Here is a 22,738-nt window from a genome sequence, read left to right as displayed (position 1 = left end):
GCGTCTGAACCGAAGATCAAATAGCCTTATTTTAAATTTCTTTCAATCTCAAGATTATCTAGTTTCTATGATTTACATTATTACAAATGATAATCTCTCATCTCATGAATGGAACTCATCTTCTAATGTTTTGTGCTCCAAATTGCTACATAGTAACGTAGCTAATACAACAGCACGTGCGGATTTTATCTGTCAATCATTATTGCATAGGAACATTATCAGGGATAATTAGACGTACTTGCAAAGCATGTGCAATTGCGGTTCCCGGAATAGGTTGTAGCAGTCTTCGCAGATACGATCCAGACGAGCAAAGATACTTTTGTCGTATACGCCCTTGCACTGGATGTCGAAGAACGACCTTTTGCCTAGCGGATGGGCGTTGAGAGTGGCGGCGTCTGCGCCCAGGCCGATGCAAGAGGAGATCAGCAAGAACGTCAGCGACCACGTGAGAACAGACAGCAAGAACGGGCAGGTCGTGGACGACGACCTCGACGACGACGACGGCGTCGACGTTGATGAAAGTAGCGTCGAACACGAGGAATGATACACGGCTGACGGATACATCGCAAACTCGTCGTTGGACGATGACGATTGGCCGTTTTGCTCTCGATGCATCATCTGAAAAAAAAAAGTACCCAAAGTCATTAAAGATACCGTAATTTTCCTTATATTTTTTACTTTCCTAATCGTGTAATAGAGGTGTGAAAAAGATATCACAGATCCTTTGAAGGAATTTTTTATTATATTCATCAGATTTTAGAGTTATTGTATTTCTCTCGTGACACGAAAAAATGAGATATAAATATGTTTTCAAATCTATTTGTTGGACATTAAAATCTTAGCGACACTAATCCATAAAAATGCTACCCCCGTTAAAGCTAATTGTATGCTCCTTACAAATTTCACACTTACTAAATGTGTTACAACAGAAAGAGAATTTTCATGTACAACTTGCTTACTGACACCTGCTGCTAGTAGCTCCATATTTATAGAGATTGCACTATTTACTTCTGTACACCTGTCCGAATTATTGGTATGATTGATAGATAACGAAAAAATATAGATTTTCTCTTCGTTTAATATCAGATAAAATTTTATTTATGTTTACATCATATTTTGCATTATTATTATGGAAAACTATTATAGACATAGAGTCATTGCAATTAATATATCTGAAAATTTAAGTTGTAGAAATAATTACAGAGGGAGATGAAGAGTGACTGTTAATATTTTTTTTATATATAATATCATTTTTTATTAATTTCAACGAGCATTTTTCATTTTGATTAGTTGCATTTAATTTCGTGTATCATATTATTAAAAAAAGAAGATATACACATGTATATTTATATTTTTTTAATTTAAACACTTTTTTTACGTGATATTTAAAAGATAGGTAAAAGTATAAACTCATACGCGACTAATTAAACGTCACAACAAAATAGTTCACTTTTTTCTTGATGAGAAACAAGAATAGTAAATTAAAACGATAAATTCCAGTTATTCCAAATGTAATCTACATATTCTTCGTACAGCTAAAGAATTATTTGCGGTTTCAAAGAGTGTATTTACTTCCGTCGTGATTTCCAAGAACCGGTTCTCTCTGGTGACGAAAGTGCGAGCGCCGTCCAAAATAGATATCTTAGTTAAATAAAGTTGTCTTGTTAGTTAAATAAAGTGCTCTCTTAAAACGTCCTATAAGAAAGGTGAATGGGCCTGAGTTGAGCGGCTCACGCACGTGTATCTGTGGGGCGTCAAATAATAAATCATAGTTTTAGTGCCGACGTCAGATCGCTCAGCATAAGAAATGACTTTTCGAGTTCTTTCAAGAAATCTCTTCACATTTTCCTTTGCATTCCTCTTTCATTTTCTATTCCCTTCAATTAGGCCGATATCACGCTCGTAACAGAACAACACGAAATCATTCGAAATGACGCCTTTAAAAGTTCCACTTGAGAGAAATCGAAAATGTGACTTTGCGCACATTGTTTAGACGCGAAGGCGAGATCGCTTGTTTTATGAACGTAAAAGATGAACACACGTACACATTTGGATATATCGATATACCTCCCGTCACCTTTTCATCCTCCCTTTTCTGACTTGCATACACAAAGTTGAGATGTAAAGCAACTCTTAACCAGTCCTACAGCAGTCGCTGTGAATGGACCACACGCAGGGTAGGCCCCACCTGTAAACGTCCTCAACCGACAACTTCATTAACCGGGGTTCCAGCGCACGATCCACCGCGAGAGGGGAGGGGGGGGGGTCTACCTTCCTTTCTCACTCTCTTTCTTCTCGTCCTCTCCCGACTTCCCTCTCTTACTCTTTCTCTCTCTTCGTCCGGGTATCATCGTACCATCGCCGTCTCATCTCCCGCCTTTCTTCCTCATCCCATCGCCACCTGCACACACGAAGAGAGCGAGCGTTTCGCCCGGTTCTTCTTTTTTCGGAACATAATCACCGCTCCCGGGTGGGATCTTATTTTTAGCCGCCAGGACGATTCTTGGAACTCTCTGGCAACCGCTCTCCTCTATATATCGGCGCCTCCACCTGGTAATTGGCCGTAGGCCGATAATTTGCCCCCAAAGTCGTCCGGATCCCGAGATCGTTAAGACTCTCCTCTCTTTGTATCTCTCGTTTTCTCTTTCTCTCTGTCTCTCTTCCTGCATAAGGATTTGCAAAGGCCTCCGCGAGAGAGAATACGTTCCGAGATCTGTCTCGTTCTTTTTTCTCGGAACGGATACGTCCGGTGTGAATCAAGATCAGCGGCGTCGTATCAAAGAAACCCGGACGATTCTCTCCGTCTCTTTCTCTTGAATTCTACTTAATTGATTTTGCGAACACGAATCCGTCGGTCACCGCAGTTATCGCGTAATGGCAATGGTTCAACTAGGATTGCCAGGTGAAAGTAAATTATTTGTATGCCCAAGAGACAAATGTTATATCTTATATCTTAGTATTTACTTCATCAATTTACATGTCTAGTATTCTTATGGTCTTCCATCTTAAAATATTTATATGATATGGGATTTCTTAAAGATGTATAAAAGATGTAGAAAATATTGTTGATTTTTAATCAGAATTTTATATAACAGTATAAGTATTAAATAAAAAATATATTAAAACTTATATTAAAAATTATCAATCCAATAATATCGTTCTAAATAGCAACTAACAAACGCGATTCATATCGTTAATATTTAAAACAAGGTTTTTTATCTAAAAAATATTGCGTATATTTTATCTACATCTCGGATTTTTTTTTCCTGTATCAAAGTGAGAAAAAGATGGAATCGTGGTTTCGCCGTAATCGTATAAAAATCCCTTTACTTATCCTTACGCTCGTTTCATCTTTGCCTCGGTAAACCGATCGAAATTACACGCGTGAGAAAATCTGGGGAATCGCGACGACGAGCAACACCAGAGAGCGCGTAAAGACGTCATAAATTAGACCCAGTTGCACCGGTACATTTTAAAGGGGACTCAATTCTTTTGCTCTCTTGGCCCCGATTCGGTAACAGCGAGGAACACCCGACGCGACGGCCGGATTTAAGCCCACGGGGCTTCTTTCTTTCTCTCTCTTATTTTAAATTTCGCGATGCATTGACAACCGGACCACACAGAGACATAAAATGCGTCAATATATGCGTTGCTCCGACGCGATTCCGCGCGGGCCGATAATTGAGTCGGCTTATATAAAGAAACGGTACAACGCGTACAGGGTGGAGGAGGATTCCGGTTGGACCTCGATCCCACGAGGCGAGAGACGGAGTATTCGACTTACTTACAGGCAGATTACATTATACTTTTGCATTGGTCAGCGTAGAAACCGCAGGCCATTTCGCGAGTGTCCGTGTCTCGACGTGTAAGTAATGGCGCTTTTTAACCGGCTAATATTTACGCGGCTTATAATCGCCGCACGATAACACATTGCACCGTAATTTACACAGCGGAATCGGTTAGCGGCTAATAAAATAAGATAATAAAATGGAGTCCTTTAACCGACGCGTTCGCGAGAAACAACGACGTTCCTTAGAAATTTGGCTTAAAATTTTCATCAAAAGCTCGTTTTGACATAAAATCAGACTTTTAAGAATTAATTAATTAAGAGTAGAGCTCTTGTTATAATTTAAGTTGCATATATTTATAGTTTTTATAAACAAAGTTGAATTGCATTCTTGGAATTAATAATATTAAATTAATTATTGAATTAATTACTGAATTAATAATATTAAAATAAAATATACGTATCGATTTATATAAAACGATTAACTAGGATAACACCCGCAAAAACGTACTTTGCAAGACTCGTAGAATCATTGTTGTGTCGGGACGACAGCATCTCGATTGTCTTTCCCGTGAAAAATCGTCGCTATATTTAGATTAAGCGATCTGTGGGCGTAACAGACATCAGGTCAATACGAATCATACACGTATTTGGCTCACTATAGAGATTACGCGTGTAATCCAAACGCGAGGAGGATTAATAGCCGTTTTAATATCACAGAACAAAATAAAATATCGAGCTATCATATCACATATGATATTTCATTTTTTATATATTCACAATATAAAGTATAGTAAAGATAATATTCTATAGTTTTATTAACAAGTTTTTTACTCTGGAATAAAGTACATATTTTTTAAATTTCATATTTTGTCTGATATAGTTGATTGATCTTTACAACCATGATTAGAATTGTCATTCTAGGGTAAAAATTAAGAATTAGCTAATACCTTTTCATATATTTAAATTGATAATAAAAAAATGAAATAAAACTATCGTTAGAGAGAAAGAGGGAGAGAGAGAAAATACAATAGATATATAAAATCGCGTTTCTCTGGAATCCAACTGGAGATCCAAAAGGATCAAACAAGAACAGACAAGGAATAGACAAGATTGAATCTTCGATGTTATAAATGTTATCGGTATTCTAGACAAGCTCATTTTTCTCTGTAGATGCAATTTCAGATTAGATCATAGGAGAAAGATTCACACATGCGTCGCATGTAAAGGAAGGTGAAATACGCAGAGGGTGGTATTGTGCAAGGCGGACAAGCACGGAAAGAGAGAAAGGGAGAAGCAAAGAGCATGTAAGCGTGCCGAGGTGTGCGCGGAGAGTTGCATGAGGGAAGAAAAAGTCAATGGAGACCAGTTGCTCGATAGGTGAGGTCTTTCCTCGGCTCGGCCACGCACAGGTGTGCAATCTGCGAAGTTCCTTTGGCAAAAAGCCACACGCTTGCTTCGGCACTTTGCCCCGCGGCAGCTCGTTCGCACACGATGTACAGGGTGTCTCGCAGCGATCGCGCTGTCTTCGAAAAAATGTGGAAATTTGAGCCTAAAAATTAGGCGCGGTAAAATGATTAGTGTCAGCTAGGATTTTTTAACCTCTGTCTGTGTTATATGTCCGTAAATATATAAATGTTTCATTGGGGTATAACATTGTTCACATTTCGATTTCTAATTTTTCGAAAAATGTATGCACGACGCATTTAAATCACGCATTGCTAAAAAAATATATACTTTGTTCGATACTCAGTCAGAGTCAATCTTAACGTGGGCATAAATGACAAGCGTTGTTTCGCAGAAAGAATATTGTGGGATTGTGTCGGAATTTGTGGAATTATTTGATGCTCCAAAAAGAAAACTAATACAGTTCGCAAAGCAATGTGATACACGAATCCTTGCAATTTTCTAATTATTTTCAAATTATTAAAAAGCGAAATATTTATTTCTCAAATTCTAATTTTGAAATAATGTGTCTCGTAATATACTTATTACACAATTGACATTATAGCTTATCTCTCTCTCTCTCTCTCTCTCTCTCTCTGCGACAATTTTTTTTCTTTTAAGAGATCGATCAATCGATTTAGTTTTAATTTCTCGCATATCTCGTTAGTGGAGTTTCTAGTTATTTCGATTATTGTACAACGACGTCCAATTAGTGCGGCGCGTTAATAAGATCGTCACGCGTCTAATTTCTTCACGCGCACGGTTCTCGAATTCTCCTCTACAGCCTTTTATCCAAAAGCGGTATGCATCGCAACGCATCCAAAAGACGGTTCTCGAGGGCGAATGGTTCCTGCATATCGCGCGCCGGTCTGAAAAATCCGGAACCATTCGCACCGAATCCTAATCTCAATCCCCAATCGCTCGACCCGAGTCAACGACCTACACTTGCTGGGGCCTGGCTCGTTTCACGTCGCGGTGACATTAAGAGGATCGGTGCTTCAGGTAGGCAAACATGCGTGTACATGCGTGGCCGTCATTACCTCGCAAGAGAAAGAGAGGGAGAGAGAGAAGGAGATGTAAAAACGGGAAACAGCGTACATTGAAAGAGCGGTGACTTTACAAAGTCACCGTTCGCCAGCGGGGTCTTCCGCAAAAAAGCACCGCGGCAAGGAGGATAAGAAGAAGCAGCGAAACGCGTGCAATTACCAAAACGCGCTCTCGGGGCCCCTCGGGGAGAAGACGAAGAGCGTCCGCGTGTCCTACACGCTCGAGGGCAACGAGGAAACGAGCCTGGGGAGCAGCCAAAGAGAGAGAAAGAAAGATGAGAGATGGGAGGGGAAGCCGCACGGCGGTATCGTTAGATATATCGGCTCTCCTCGCCAGGTGGTCCTTTTCTCGTGCCGGATGACTCAATCCCATGAGGAGTTGCCGGACGAGCTCTCGCGAGGGGCCCCCGCTATAAGGCCCCCGCTATAAGGCCCCCGTGAGACCCCTTCGTGTATGCACTCGCGCGGCAGTTTGCGATACACATACACGAGCACGGATATACGCATTACAGTGGATACTGTTGTAGCCGGGCGGTATACATCGTGTGTCCCACGTTGAACCGCGTACTCATACATCGCTCGACAGTAATGACTCGCACACGGCAAAATTATCTCAGCCGGAGATAGTTTTGTCGGAGGTATCCCTCGGAAAGCCTGTCATTGAAATACGAAATTTAAACTCGAATCAATGATGCGAAACGGACTTGAAAGTTTTAAGTCCGAATTAAGTCACATTCTTGCGGAATAGACCTATAGGTAATTTTAACCGCATTTGCAAATTTTTCAAATGTTACAGGGTATCAATTATATGACGTTAGTACAAAATTATTGTATTTAATGAAACTTTTAATTGAGGTCTTACTAATCAAACTATAAAAATACGAAAATTTAATGTTACGAGTATACAAATGATTTGCTAATTTTTTTATTACGCGCTATATCCAATTTGTTCGTACATTTTCTTCTTACATAACTTAAATTTTTTTGAAACATCATAATTATCGTACGTCATAAAATAATTCCTACAAAAATATCTACCGAAATTGCATAAAACGTCTTAAATATCTAATACAACGAGATCCACAAGACATTAGCGTCTATATCACGACATATGCCACATACACGCGTGCCGCGCGCGTCGAGACGCACGCGCGTACCAGTCTATGGAAGAATTGTGGTTTTTACACACATGTGCGCGCGGACAGGAGAGAGAATGAAACGTGGGGTGAGATGGGGAAGAAAAGGAATGAGAAAAACGAGAAAGAGAGATCAAGATGCCGAGAGAGCGAACAAGGGAAGGGAGATGAGAGGAGGGGCGGGCCCTCTAATTAGGCGGTCGGCCGCCACCGCCGCCGGTGTACCATGTATACCACATAACATATGCCATGTGATATGTGTGCTACACACACGCTATATACCGTTCAGAAGCGGGAGAGACGGAGATGAAAATACCGAGAGAGAGGGCGGCGGAACGAGGAGAACTCGGGGAGGGGAAAAAAGAAAAAGGGACGAGGCGGGCTGTAAATCAAGCGGCAACGAGGCACTCTCCTTCTCTCCGAGGCCCCACCGCGATCTCTGACGTTTGCGGACCTACCTGCCTACCATCCCGCGTGCGCGCGCGTGTGCGTGAATAATAACGCGCGTATGTAAAAAGCCCACCGTCGTGTTTCTTCCCACTGTGATTCGGGCCCCTCGATGCGAGCCCAAAGCGGTGTCGACGGTATCGCCACCAATGATTTTCTCGGTGAAAAACATGTTATTAGAGAGGGATCTCTTTGATCCTCTTCGCCAGAGGCATCACGCGGTGTTCTTCTACACAGGGTGGTTTCGAAGCTGTTACGTTTGTTTTCTTACACGCCGGTAACGAGAGTGTCAATCGTAACCGGGGAGGGGGGGGGGGAGACGTAACAAGATAAGAAACAGCCGAAGGATTTGCCGGAAGGAAATTATTTAATTTGAGAGAGAGAGAGAGAGAGAGAGAGAGAGAGAGAGAGAGAGAGGATGTACTTAAATCTGGACTATTCTGTAATCTTATGCTATGTAACTATTATATATGTAAGCACCTACTACGAGAATTTCTCCAAAAAGAAATATCACGAAGGTATCATTATCGACTACCTTGATTAACTGTCAGAGTACCCGAGTCCAAGTATAAAACACCGCCAAGATCCGTACTATCTATATTTTAATATAACATTTTGTTTATCAATTTAATCTTGTGTGGCAATTCGTATTACTTTTATTTTCTACTTTCACCGCGATATAATGCAGTTTATTAGCAACCATTTATTTTCTTTTTTTACAATAAGCACGAATAAAAGATATTTTCACCTTAAGAACACTCCTACGAATGTGCAATCTATCTGTGCTATATAATTCCACACTTTATGCATTTTTAATCGTCAACATGACTGAAATTATTAAAACATTAGTGTTGGGAGGAGATCACAAATCGTATGCACGTTGCGTAAAAAAGTACCTCTGACAAAGAGAAGAATTTTGAAGACCTAACCCATGGCGAAGTCCGAGGGGGAAGGGTTCCATCGAGGCCACCTCCAATCATTTTCGTGGAAACGAGTCTCAGGGGGGAAAAAAGGCGAACCGTTTTGTTAACCACCATCGTGCGAGAGAGCAGGCGGCACTGTCAGAATCAATGACGGCAATCGCGCCTGCGGTAATTATATAAGGATGGTTCTATCGGCCTTTGCCGACCTTTGTACGTTGATTAAATGCTAAGCAATTCCGATCGACGCGGCGCACTTTCAAGTCCATTAAATCGAATGTGAAATTTTTCACGCGAGATACATTCGCGACGCCTTCGACTCCCGCGAGATCCTCGATGGAGCAACGATTTATCTTCCAGTCGCCTCCGGCTTCCCTTGCGCCTTTGTAATTAGCGACGATGATGTTACTTTCTGATATTAGGTTCGAAGTTGTATCTCTGCGATCGAGACAGCAAATCTTGATATCATCGAGAAAAAGAGAAATTTTTTCAGGCGTAAAAAAGAGTGGAATAGAAAAATAATACATAAACATATGTGTGACATAAAGTACTTAAACTGAATTACTGACAGTACAATGCTAGTCCCAGTTTTACAATAATATATTTTATAAATCAGTAATATCATCTCTACATGTGAATGTTACTCGACTGTCACTAATTAAAATTCATACCGCCCATCGAGCATTGCGTCTAATGAAACAGGAGATTCATGACGTTCGTCCCTGCATGACTTTATTGTTAAAAGCGATTCAAGGCTGACAAGTAGAAACGACACCGTATTATTAAAGTCATTACACAAAAATTAACATACACAATAGAGGTATAATCCATGTCCTCCGTGAAGTCCGTCACACGTTTGTGATAATAACCAAATTTCCTTATAATAATAGCAAAAAGCATAAAATATATCGAATGCAAGTTGAATGAAAGTCACATCAGAAGATATTCTTTTGAGCGTAATTATTCTTTTCATCCACAGTCATATTTTTTAGCACATAATAAATAATAATACATTTTCAAAATTTGTTCCGAAAGTATACATAAAAAATGACTTTAAAGTCTTTTCTTTACGTAACGTTTTCGTCATCTAATCTTTATAAAACCGGATAATCTCCTTGCGTAATCGTATCTGGTAAATCAGATCGGCAATCGACAACTCGGTTATAAAGGCGGCAACGTGTGAAATACATTCGCGCTTGCATACAATAGGTGTCCAGTAAATGTCCGTCATATGTCAAGTCAATAACCATATTTCTCGTCGTTGGCGCGGTCGGGACACGACCGGTCTCCGTCGCATGCGGCAACATTATCAATTCAAATGGACGTTTTTATCTCTGCCGCCGATATCTCAATTAATTACTAACCGCGCGAACCTCATGGCTGTAGCTCATGCTCGAGACTTAAAGAGCGGTTTGTTCGACTCTTTCTTTCTCGCGCTTATAAATCAAGTGTCTTGAGGGACTGCGGTCTTCACGGTTTCCCACTTTTTCTTAGAAAAACTCGTTCCCTCCGCGAAACTACTGATTTATTCAATAATTCAACATGATCTATAAAAGTAAATCTTTTATCATAAAGATCCTTTATATTGTACTTTTCTTTGTGAATATATAACAATTATATGAACAAATTCTTCTATCTTCATCCTCTATCTAATTCTTTTCAAAGAAACAATTTGTACACGACTTTTCTTTCTCCGAAGGGTACCATTATACGTTATATTTCATCATGCGTGAAAGCAAGAGAGGCCTTCGCACCCCCGATGCGCGCTTATCAGCCAGTATCGATCTTCGATCCTATTCTTCGTTTTCATTTCTGTTTTTTTTTTTTTCTTTTTTTTTTTTCACGATTCTCGAACGCGAATCTCCGTTCTCGGCGCGCAATGCAACGGAATTAATGAGCGCACCTGTGAACCGCGCGCGCACGATGTATGTGACGCACGTAGCAGCGGCGGTGGGCTCACACGCGCGTGCACTCGTGAAGGAATGCTCAACAGGTGTGCCGCCGACCCCTGCGCGCGCTCACGCCCTTCCTTCGCTCGCGTTGCGTGCACGTGTGTACGTAATCGCGCTACGCATGTGTAAGTCGCTATACACCCGTCATCACCGACCCCGGGCATTCGTCCGCATCCTCGCCTAGATCTTTAATTTCTTTGCGCGGAAGATTGGAATCCTCCGTGTTCCTTCGTTGGAAAACGTGGAATTCATATAGAAATTTAATTACGACAGAATGATTCAATATTTTTCACTTAAATAGAATAATTTAAAGTGTTATATTAAGTTTTTTTTTTTAATGTATCGCATGTATTGTTTTAGAGAATATAGATTGCTTTTTCACAGCTGTTTTTCGGCTTTGCTGAAAAGTGAAGATTTTACTGTATTGTTGTATTTTCTTTTTTAATGATTGAAAGGTTCGTCCTATTTGTATGATGCGAAGAGATTGATTTTTGTGCGAGCCGTGCACAAAACGAAGCGTTGTGCGTACACGCAGTCTCTCGTCGCAACGCGAGAACGGGTGCAACGAACCTCTCTCCATGCCGCAGTCGCTTCGTCGTGAAGAGGCGACGCGAAAGAAGCGAAACACTAGCCGAAACATATTGTACATTATAGCGATCGATCCGGTTGCATGATTCGCAATTAGAAAGGTGCTTGACAAAAAAAATCATCCGTATCATTTTCCCTCTCCCCACACATCGCTCGCTCGCATACTCTCTTATCTTTTGACGACATCTTACTTCTGTCAAGTGCGATAAATCTTATAACAGCTCCATGAAATCCGTTTTTAGCTTGCAAACTCATAAATCCGATTTAAATAATTATAATGTTCGAAATGATAATTGATAATTAATCTTTAAAACAAAAATAACATTCTTTAATAATATAAAAAAAAAATAATTTAAAAAATATCTTGAAACATAATGTAATATCTGTTACTCTACTATTGATTGAAAATTTTTATCGACAAGGCCGGTTCACTCTTTGCGTCTCGCCACTCTGCACTTGAGCAGCCTCTAAGGCGAGACTTTCTACCATCGAACTCTGGCGAGTTCTAGATCGAGCATGCAGCATGCACCATGCATACATCGGCAACAGAGAGCCTTCTGTCTTTCTGCGCGTCGTGCACGCGGCGTGAATACGTCAAGAGAGGAGGAAGGACCGAGTAAATCTCCGCGCGATTTATTTACACACAGTCTCCAGAGAGTTGCCCCTAGCATGCGCGTCAGCATCGCGCAGAAAGAAGCATTAACCCCGTTGCGTGTTGCGAGCTAATCATGTTCTTATCAGCGGCGGTATTCTGTACGCGCGTTTGTTGATATATGATATTAATAACACCCGCGTCACGTGAGAAAGTAACAGTATTAGATATTGATATGATTTCGGAAATGTATATGGCAAATTCGGTAAAATAATAATACATTACTCATCGACTATATTTGGTACAATAATATATTATTATTAATATATATTATAATATATTATTACTTACCGAATATATTACTCATAAAAATAATTTAATTTCAAAAATATTAAATACGTTAAATATAGGATGATAAAATATATCCTTTTCATCCGAATACACAAGCTTTTAATTTCTTAATTTAGAAATTTAGGATTTTAAAATGTCGTTTCGTCAAATGATCGATTCGACTGCTGGTTCTTGTCATCATAGTAATAGCGAAAGAATGCACATATTATCTTCCGTATTTAGGGCAGAAGCGGAGTTGTTGGCTGCATCTCTCTATCGTATCAATTTTTTCTCATTCCATTCGTAGTGCATGTTTGTTACACGCACGCTAAAATATTGCTATCGTCAGTGAAAATGGGCAATCAGGGAGAATGGAGGAACATTATCTTACGTAGAAGCTTAGAAAGATCGCTTCCTAGATGATGCACACCGCTGTAATTTACTACAAAAATTCTTATGATAGATGTGAGAGCGCAGATAGGTGATGATCTTGAGAGAAGGCTACAATAACATATCTTGCTGTTACTTTAATATTTTCATTTCATATTCCAAAGGACATTGTTGATGTATGATGGTTTGCGAAGAGATATTCGCGAGAATATGATTAGCCCGTGAAGATTTATTATTCTGAAGAAAATAAAAATGTCCCAACAAAGTTTCCAGATTTCCGGCGAATTTTATCGTAACAAACTCGGAAAACTTTCATTTCCAGTTGTCGGACGTGCTTAAAAAAAATTGGACGGCAAGAAATATTTAACATGTAAAAAAGAATAAAAGAAAAAACTGATTAACGAGTTCCATTTGTTGCAATAAAAAATGAGAGAATCTATGACTACTTAGAACGAGGTCTTTTCACGTGTTCATATATTTTTTATAGTTTAATTTTTTTTTCTTTATATTTGTTATGAAACACTCTATAGCATTTTTAGTCCGAAGACAGTAACTCTAGATGGCAGCAGGACGACCCGACGAGAGAAACGCACGACCGGACGGACCCCTCTACGTGCGAGGGGGACCATACCGCATCCACGCTGATACCACCACCACGACCATTACTACTACTTCACGGCGGTCAAAGTAGTGGGGTATACTGGTGTCCCGGCAGACAGCTTGGCGTCCTACGGTTCGCATTACGAGAAACCGTAGCCTTTCTCCGTCTCTTTCGCCCCCTCACGCTTCGTACCCCGTCGTTCGCGGTACCGGATCTTTTGCGCGCTCGCGCTCTTGACTCGCGGGCTTCGCTCATCGACTCGGTTTCTCCCCGAAGGGAGCATTATCTCTAGCCCTTTCGCTCCGATTTCTCGCTCGATTCTCACCGTGCGATTTAAATCTCGCGTATATTTCACCTTATATTGGCAACGTGTGACGGAGTCTACTTGATTATAAAAATTTATTTTGATCTAAAAACACGTGTTATATGTGTGTACTTTAGATAATTTGAAAGATTAATATTCGAGAATTGTTCTGTTATTATTATTTCATGGAACGTTTTTTAATAATTAAAGTATTATAATAAAATTAGAATATAAAATAAAGTCTATATTTTAATTTTTTTTTTAGCAAGACACTATGTTAAGACTTTGTCTTTATGATTGAGGAAAGCAGCAAGACGATTCTATGGTTGATTATCCGAGTATTATCATGAGAATATTTTGAATGCTCGCGATAAGCTAAAAAGACATTGAGTGCGTGCCATTCATGAACGTTTGGCGTCATTTAACACATTTTAGAAAAGAAGTCAGTTTTTTCTTTTTTTTTTGCTCTCTTTTTTCAAGAACGAGAGGTCCCGCTCAATTTCGAGAATTGACTCACTACGCACACGTGTATTGTCAACTGTCAACTGATGTATCTGGGTCGAAGAGCATCGCGCGCGATATTTAAATAAATAATATATATGTAATAATAAAAAAAAATCTTTGATAGATATTCTTTTTATTCCGAGTTTGTATTTCTCTTTAGGCGGTAAGACGCCAACTGTCGAGATCCAAGAATAAATCTATCGCGAGAGTAATCCGAGCGGAGGTAAAAGCGATCGATCCAAGCGATCGAGCTCGCTCGTGCGTAGAGGACGGACGTGAGAATACGGGTGCTCCCTTCGATATGTAATCTACGCCCGATCGTATGGCGGGATATCGAGACTCCCCGAGAAAGCTTAAAGTGGATAAATCACTCCAAGTTCTTCGACGAAATAAATAATTAATCGTAACGGGCAATACGCGCGCGAGATGTAGCCTGCGGGCAAGGCTGTTACCGTAATAGATTCCGTTTTTCGTTTTCAAAATGTGCGTTCGCGAACGATACTGATCGATGATCATTAATGTAAAATAGGGGAATGTAAAAATAATTTGCTTATACGACTACGCGCGTTGTGAGATCATCGAACGATTCTGATTCGAAATGTTCGCCTGGCGAGAAAATTAATAGGTTTGACGAGATCGATTTCTCGAAAACTGTGTGTTTAATTACGACCAACAATCTAGATGACAACTTATTAATTATTCTTTATAGATTGATGCATTATTAATTTATATATTTAATGTGCGAATTTACATACTTTTATATAAATATAGATTATATATATATATATTTGTTTTATTCATATTAGATTAATCACATCACTGAGAAGTTAGTCTTTGTGATTATATTGAATTTTGATTTCAATATCTCAACATTATGCTCATTACGTGTAACATTAATTCATTGTTTACTAATTTCTCCCTAGTACATTTCATATGATACGTGACTCCAATTACGCGTCACCTAATCGGAAGCGATAACTCGCATATCTCGATTACGTTTCACGGCCGTTTTCGCACGAGGGTCAATAACATCGCAACGAGTCCTCGATGCCTAAACATCTCGACGAGCGTTCTTTAGCAAGAACCTTGCCTCGAGCGGCAGCGTCGCGCGACTTAATGCAATTCTCGCGGCGCGGCTCAATTTGTAAAGCAAACCGTAAAACGACGCGCTACGCGCATTCCGTTCTCTTTAAATAGGCGGCTCTCGTGCGAGATGCCGATGTGCGTTAACATAAGTAAAGGACGCCGCGGTATTTGCGGATCTCCCTGAAGAAATGTCGGCGCTCGATGAAGCGGCGAGTGAGTGGCCTCCGGCCGCGAAAATTATGAAATTTCTCTCTCCCTCTCTCTCCCCCCGATCACGGGACTTTGCACGCAGACTTGATCGATCATAAGACTTTCCGTCGCGCTTCGCGTACCTTCGTGGATATTTACAGTATCCATGGACTCGGCCATGCCTCGTGCCTCGCCCGAAGACTTCTTAAATGTTGAAATTACGGCCTAGATATATCTGGAAGGTTGGGATATATTTTGTGTAAACAAAAGTGTCAATCTGATTCGATGTGTGGTAATAATGATTAATTTCTCAATAGAGTTAGAACGTTAATAAAGCGCAACAAATCATAAAAAACATTTTATCGCATGAATTTTAATATTTGTACGAATTAAGTGTCAATTAATATTAACGAATAGTATACGCTTTAATCCCAAAAATATCTGAATCTTTATTCCACAGCCAGTACAACCAATGTTATTTTAAAAAATATCTTTTTTCTTTGATACTTTATTTTTAACTTTGTAAAGTGGAACAATTGTTGATATTTTTAGAACAGACCGTGTAAATACAATCATATACTCAATCTCTTTTTTTAGGTAGACCCGTATGTTTAAGGAAGAATCCAAGTATATTGTAACTAATCACATATTTTTCCTGAAAGGCTTTATATAAACAATGGACACATTAGAGTTACATACTCTCTATCGTATTTCTAAATATTCTATCTCTATTTCAAAAAACGACCGGTTAAAAAAAATTGATTTTCAAGATCGAGGATTGACAGTAAGTAATGTGTAATTTAGTCAATTAAAAAAAAATTGATTACACATACTTGGAGCTTATGATTGTCCTTTTAGCAAAACCATCGAGTCAACGCACGTGTCAGATCCTAGATCTCCGAAATCGATGTTTTTAAGCGGTCGTTTTTTGAAATATGATAGAAAATTAATTATGTAACTCTAGTGTATCCATTATTTACATAAACTCTTTCAGGAAAAACATATGGTGGAATACTATATATTACGTTCTACAACGTAAAAATCACAGGATGAGCAACTTTGATGGAAAGCATGCCACAGGTGTCCTATCTGTTTCCTTCCCTTTTCCTCTCTTTTTCTCTGACGAGATTTATGCGCATCTCGGAAAGCGGATGGCGAAATTACCATATATAAGATTCAGAATCACAAGATACTGACTGCATCATGCAACAGCGAAAATCGCGGTTTCGTCGTTTCTTTAATTAATCACCGAATTGGAAAGTATATAGAAAGTAGTGATTCTTAACTGAACGGATGATTAATTAAAATTAATTTAGTTAAGAAATCTAAAGATTTTTATAGACTCAACTTTATAAAAATGACAATTTTGTACAAAAATTTTGTGTTATCTATAAATTTTACTTTTGTGTAGTTTATTGTAAAATTACTGCCTAATTATAATTACTGTATAGATGTAATTTTTTACGAACATTTCACTAGGTGTGTAATCAATTTCTTAATATATTTGCAAATAGAGAGAGAAAGATTGAAATTAATAAGCTTCGTAAATTTGAACCAGAAACGCTCTTAGTCTCTTTAAACTATCCGTGTCGGATTTGCCTGGGAACGCGAATTCTCCACACCTGTTAAAGCGTCACATCACATTGCCGCTGCATTTAGGCCGCGTTTAACGAGCGCTAGCTGCGCTACATCGTGAAAGAACACGCACGTGCAGATACGCACGTGTGCGTGTCGTCGAGTCATAAGTCGGCCTCACGTTTGGCCCTCGCCCGGCTGTGCGAGAGCAAAAGATTCTCTGAATGAACTCTAAAGATAGACCCGGCAACACATACGCCCTTCCCTTTCACCGTTTCGCTACGTCTTCTTCCTCGGTCTCTTCGGACGCTCTCCGCTTCCTGCCTCTCTTTGTCAGTACAAGCTTCCGCTGGATACAGCCAGGTCTATCAGTTGTTTTAATTCGAGCGTAAATTCTCGTATTCCGCGATAAAATACCAATCCATATAATCTCATTTAATCTGTGTTTGGGTAATTTAATATTTGATTAGTATTTTTTCTTAGTCGACTTAAGCAAAAAAACTAAATATTATCTTTTAAAAATATCAAATTTAATTTTCTTTTAAAAACGATATGTTCAAAAGTTTAATAAAAATATTATTTATTCTAAAATATTTTGCAGATATTATTTTAGTGAGAGTTAATGCAACAGTATATATTAGAAATAAAAATTGATTGTATTCGATTGTGTTGCGATTTCAAGTTTCGAAGATCCAAAAAATGATATAAACTAATATTTGAAATGAGAAATGTATTATATATAAAATAATTATTTATAACATTGTTAAGAAAATAAGAAAAGATAGATTTTGCATTATAACATATACTATCTCTAAAAATAGTATATTGTATGTGACTGATGATAACTCATAAGTAATGTAATTTCGTTCTTCTTGAAAATAATTTGCTTTAGCAATTTTCTAACTAATTGTAGGACGCAATGTCACTCGTTTCAAAATAGACTTCGAAATAACATATTTCCCTCTCTCTCTCTCCCGTATACAATCTATACAATCCCATGCTTTTTATCAATCATTAATTTAATTTAACAATCGAAATAAATTCACTCTCAACTTATCTTAAATTAAACATCGCTCTACTCTGTTTTCAAAATAAACGATTCTGATTATGTTACTTGTGCATGTAAACGATACACCGCATGAATTGGTGGCCTCATGTACAGAAAGATCGAGAGCGTTCTGTGCATGAACGGGGCTCCAACGCGAGGATCGTGACGCAATGGGGCCTAAAGCCCCCCTCGATTCTAAAAATTTCCCACGTAGCGTTTATGCTTCACGACTCTCCTGTCTTATATATTTTTTTTTTTTTTTTTTATGGTGACACCAAGAGAAAGATATTTTCGAGAAAACCGTGGGTAGGCGGGTCGGTCATTTTGTCGGTCTCGATTTTGATTGCGGGACCCACGACGGATCGATCCATCGCGGATGCAGAAAAAGACAGTTTCGTCCCGACGGTGAGAAACGCGTGGGCCGCGATAGAAGGACAAGGAGAACGAGTGACTGAAAAAGAACGAGGAGGCCACCGTCGCGTCGTGCGTGCATCTTGCTATCTTATTGTTAGCCGCAATCCACAATCGGTCACCTAGCATACCGTGTGTGTGTGTGTGTGTGTGGTGTGTATGTGCTTTCGCCTTTTTCTTTCTTTTTAAGGCTACTAAAGGCAAAGAAAAGAAATGTGTTTGCGTTCTAATATAAATATTGACTGCCCCTTAAAGAAAAGCTAATAGAATTAAATATATATAAATAGCCTTTATATCTCTCTATAAAAATTCTATCATTATGAACTGCATTTATTCTTTAATTGCAAACATTATCAGGTGAGAAAACTTTATAACGATGAGAAAATTTGGAAAAAATAAGTCTTCTTTTGCGTCGTTTTTTACTAATTTATTTATGAAATTATATTTATAGAATATGTAAAAATTATTTTTATAAATTAATTTATAAAAAAATTAGAAAAAATAACACAATATGGATTTACGTTTTGGGTCATAAGACATTATGATTGTATATGTACCATAGAAACAGAGGAATTAATGCAGAGATATTATTCGCCACCCTTGAATACGCTCTGGCGTCACACAAGTGCATAAAGGTCAAGTGCATGAGGGGTTAACTGTGCTCTTTAACACTTCAAATTACATGCTTACTATTTTAAGTGAAAGCATGTGTCGCAAAACGAGTTTTCCTCTATCCAAACATTATAATATATTTAATATTTTTAAAAACAATTTTCTCGATAAAATTCAAATTCGAAAAAAAATTGTGTGAAGTAAAAAATTTTACCTATTATTTAATTACGTAACTTTTTTGACACCTCACTTTGGAAAACTTAATTATATCAGAATAAAAGTTAAATTATGTATATCGAAATTAATAATAATGCTAATAAAAAATCAATTTTTTATTAGAAATTCGACACAAATTAATTTTTTACTTTTAATACATTTGCTTAAGACCTGTCTCTGAAGGAATAAAAAATCAAAAGATTAAAATAGCAAAAAGCAACGTATCATCGTCTATTTGACCACCTGTTTGCTTCCACTTCTCGGCTCGACTACAGGAAAACGTAAAAGCGCCGAATCTTTCTTACTGCCTTACTCTTCGTATTTCTTTCTTTCTCTGACACTTATTTTTTACTGCAGTACATTATTATATTATTATATTATTCTGTGTTTTCCCTTTTTTCTTATTTTTTCTTAAACATTGTTCTATATATGTCCTTGTTCTTAAAGGACTTGTTCTAAAATGTTAATTCTTTTTTCTTCCTTTCTCTTGTATTTTCCATAAAACCATATAATGGATATTAAGAATATTTCAATATCAAAGGCTTATGTTAGAAACTAGTGTGAATTCTCTCGACTCAATAATTGATTAGAACTTCCTAATTGTGAAATAGACTTTAGAAACTTTAAAAACGAGAAGTTTTCACATTATTTGTCAACTTTTATTATTTTAGAATATATATGCGATTAAGTTATAAAAAAATTCTTTGAAATTTATAAGTCACAGTTCAATAAGAGGGAAGAGCGAACAATTGAAATTTGTGGTATGCGTTCTCGCATTGCAATGGGTATTCGTATTCATCCTCGTATTGCAATCTATATACGTGCTGCCTTCACGTTATACACATCGTCAAAAATATAGCTTACAAACACATTATGTCAGGTATCACTGATAAGAATCGACATATGGATAGCAGCTAATATCGAGACGTTCTCCAATTTCGTTTTGCATCGTACAAGGATAATGTGCAACGGAACTTACTTTGTTATTCGCTTTCGGCCTCCTGCGACTTTATTTCGCGCTTCTGGGTCTTCTCGCACCTTTCACTGGTGTATGTCCAAAGAAATTAAGGTCCCTCTTTTACGCTTTGTCTCTTCTTACTATTGTTCTTCCTTTCGCGTCGGGGAACCGATGAATTAAAAATTTCCGTGTTCCCTCACTTTTGACACTCGCCGCCTCAATCTTACGATCGACACGCAATTCCGACGCGAACACTGGATCGATAAACGTGAAACTATTCTCGTATCTCGCACGGATATATCTCGTGAACGAAATCTCAAGTGTATTGTACGTGCGTGGAAAAAAAAAAAAAATCGGAGGATCGCGGATTCTATTGATGCGGCCGACTGTGTGCCGTCTTATCAACGTATGCTGTCTCTTACACGAGTCGACAGTCGTCTCTCCCTTTTTATCTTTCCCTCCTTGTACACACGGTATCCGTATATGTAAAACGTATCATACGACTCTCACGCGGTACGCGATACTGCGGCGCTATATAAACGCGTGCGTATATATAGTAGTAGTAGTAGTAGTAGTAATGTACTGGTGTAGTAGTAGTAGTAGTAGTAGTGTGGTGATGGTGTGGTGGTGGTGGTGGTGGTAGTAGTGGTAGTGGTGGTAGTGGTGGTGGTGGTAGTAGAGTATAGTAGCGGCGGTGGCGGCGGCGGGTAACAGAGATGCGTCGTCTCGCGTAGAGGCTCGAGCTAACATTAACTAGCGCGGACTGCAGTCGCTTATAATATGGCCCGGCCGCGAACCAATGGGATCCCTCGCTCCTTGCCAGACCCCCACCGACCCCCCCGGGCCCTCCGGCCCCCTCCTCTCTACTGTATCTCCGTCGTTCTCGGATCCCCCTCGCGCTGGCTCAATCGCCCTCCTCCCTCCCCTTACCCCCTCATCCTTTTCCTCCTCCTCCACCGACACCGCCGTCGTCGCTGTCGCTGCTCTTTCGTTCCTCTCTCGTCTCTGCGCGCACCCTTCCTTGCTACGTCCACTCTCCCTCCGTCCTCCGTCCACCGTCGTGAAAGAGCCAAGACCCCCCGCGTGTTATTCCCGATTGTCGTTCCTCCTTCGCTCTCTCGTCTCTGCGCTTGCATGCGCAAAGAGTCTCTCTCTCGCTCTCTCTTTCTCTCTTTCACTGTCCGGATTCTCGTACCACACACGCTTTTTCTTTCTCTTCGTTCTTCTTCCTTTTTCTTTCTCTCTCGGCTGTCTTCTTTCGCGTATATACTTCCTCTTTATCCTATCACTGTGTCTTTGTCGATCCTATTGGTCTTTCTTCTTTCTTATCTACGGGGCCACTAGCCTATGTTGACAGAGAAAGAGAGAGACAGAGAGAGAGAAACGATGAGAGCAGATCGACAGGGACAGAAAAAGAGAGAGGGAACAAGGGGGACCGACTTGTGGCGGCTCTCAACATGGGTCGGGGACCCGGAACGAGCGCGAACCTTTAGAGTGCTAGAGAACGCGGTTATGCGAGCGCGAATAGCGAGTTGTTTAACGCTATAGTAACGAAAGAGTCCTCAAAAAAAACAAAAGTATCCTCAGAGACAGAAATGCAGTTACTTCCTTCCGGATCGTAATTTCGACGATTCCTCGAAAGTTCCGGAAGTTATTTATGAGATACACGTTTGCAGAAAAGAAATGTAAATGTCTCCTGTCCCCAACTTATGCTGAAGTAGATTAGATTGTTTCCTTAGAAGTCTTGATCTATTCTTTTTGCGACATTTGTGTTTGTAATTACAAAGTAATTATAATTTTCTTTAACTTAACGATTTATACCGCAAACTTAACAAATATTTTTTCTCGATTGATATCATTATGTTTCTAACGAGCTAATTAATTACCAATGTATCTCAATTATGTAAAGTGTCGAAACAAATTGGCAAAGAACGATAAAATATGCATAAATATGTACTTTTGAAAAAGTCAAAATCAACTGTAGAGCAGTGTTTTCTATTATATAGATAAAGTTATCTAGGTAATCATTTAGATGAAGCAATTGTTATACCTCATTTTTATCTAGATAATAAATCGAATATATTCTCTATATCTATATCTTATTGTTAGATAGTAAAATGGATTATCTGTCTTAAATTATTTAACATGATTTTGCAAATCAACAAAATTCTGTCCTTAATAAGCACTTTATAATTTTAATATGTTGGTTCTTCATAAGTGAATCATTCAGTATATTTATAGTATACATTAAGTCAATAGTGTCAGATTCGAAAACAGTATGCTAATGTTTTGTATTATACGATTGTAATGTTTTCATTTTTTCCTTAATTATATTTTTCAAAACAACGTTATCTTAAAATCTAGATGTTTTATAATTTTATCTATTATCTAGATAAACTTGAAATAAATCAGCTTCATCTGATCTGAGATAAAATATGTTTTATCTTTATCTAGATGACTTCAATGTTATCTACGTGAAATACTGAACATAAAGATGCAATATAATAATTGATATAAGAATCGTACTGCGATTAAAATACTATTATAAAATTCCATTATGCAACAGCGTAATGCTCCAATAATTATATTACGTGAAGAAT

The 22,738-nt window shown here is 38.7% G+C and overlaps 2 protein-coding genes across 8 annotated transcripts in view; one reads left to right on the top strand and one right to left on the bottom strand.

The window, feature by feature from the left end:
- LOC140663108 (peroxisomal leader peptide-processing protease-like) overlaps positions 1 to 22,738 on the top strand; it is a 61,612-nt gene that overhangs the window by 8,051 nt on the left and 30,823 nt on the right. The window lies entirely within an intron of this gene.
- Itp (ion transport peptide) overlaps positions 1 to 22,738 on the bottom strand; it is a 45,549-nt gene that overhangs the window by 7,297 nt on the left and 15,514 nt on the right. For 5 of the 6 annotated variants that reach the window (XR_012046221.1, XR_012046220.1, XM_072887016.1 and 2 more), the window contains exon 2: positions 239 to 618. Coding sequence is in view for 4 of the 6 variants with exons in the window: in XM_072887016.1 (XP_072743117.1) it covers positions 239 to 618 (380 nt within the window). In the remaining 2 variants the exon portion in view is untranslated. Of the gene's footprint in view, positions 1 to 238; positions 619 to 20,159; positions 21,027 to 22,738 lie in introns of those variants that run through there. The other variant, XM_072887017.1, reaches the window with a different exon arrangement.

Source organism: Anoplolepis gracilipes, chromosome 2, assembly GCF_047496725.1.
Source record: "Anoplolepis gracilipes chromosome 2, ASM4749672v1, whole genome shotgun sequence".
NCBI lineage: Eukaryota > Metazoa > Arthropoda > Insecta > Hymenoptera > Formicidae > Anoplolepis > Anoplolepis gracilipes.
The sequence above is the reverse complement of the archived record's forward strand: the minus strand, read 5'-3'. Positions and strand labels throughout refer to the sequence as shown.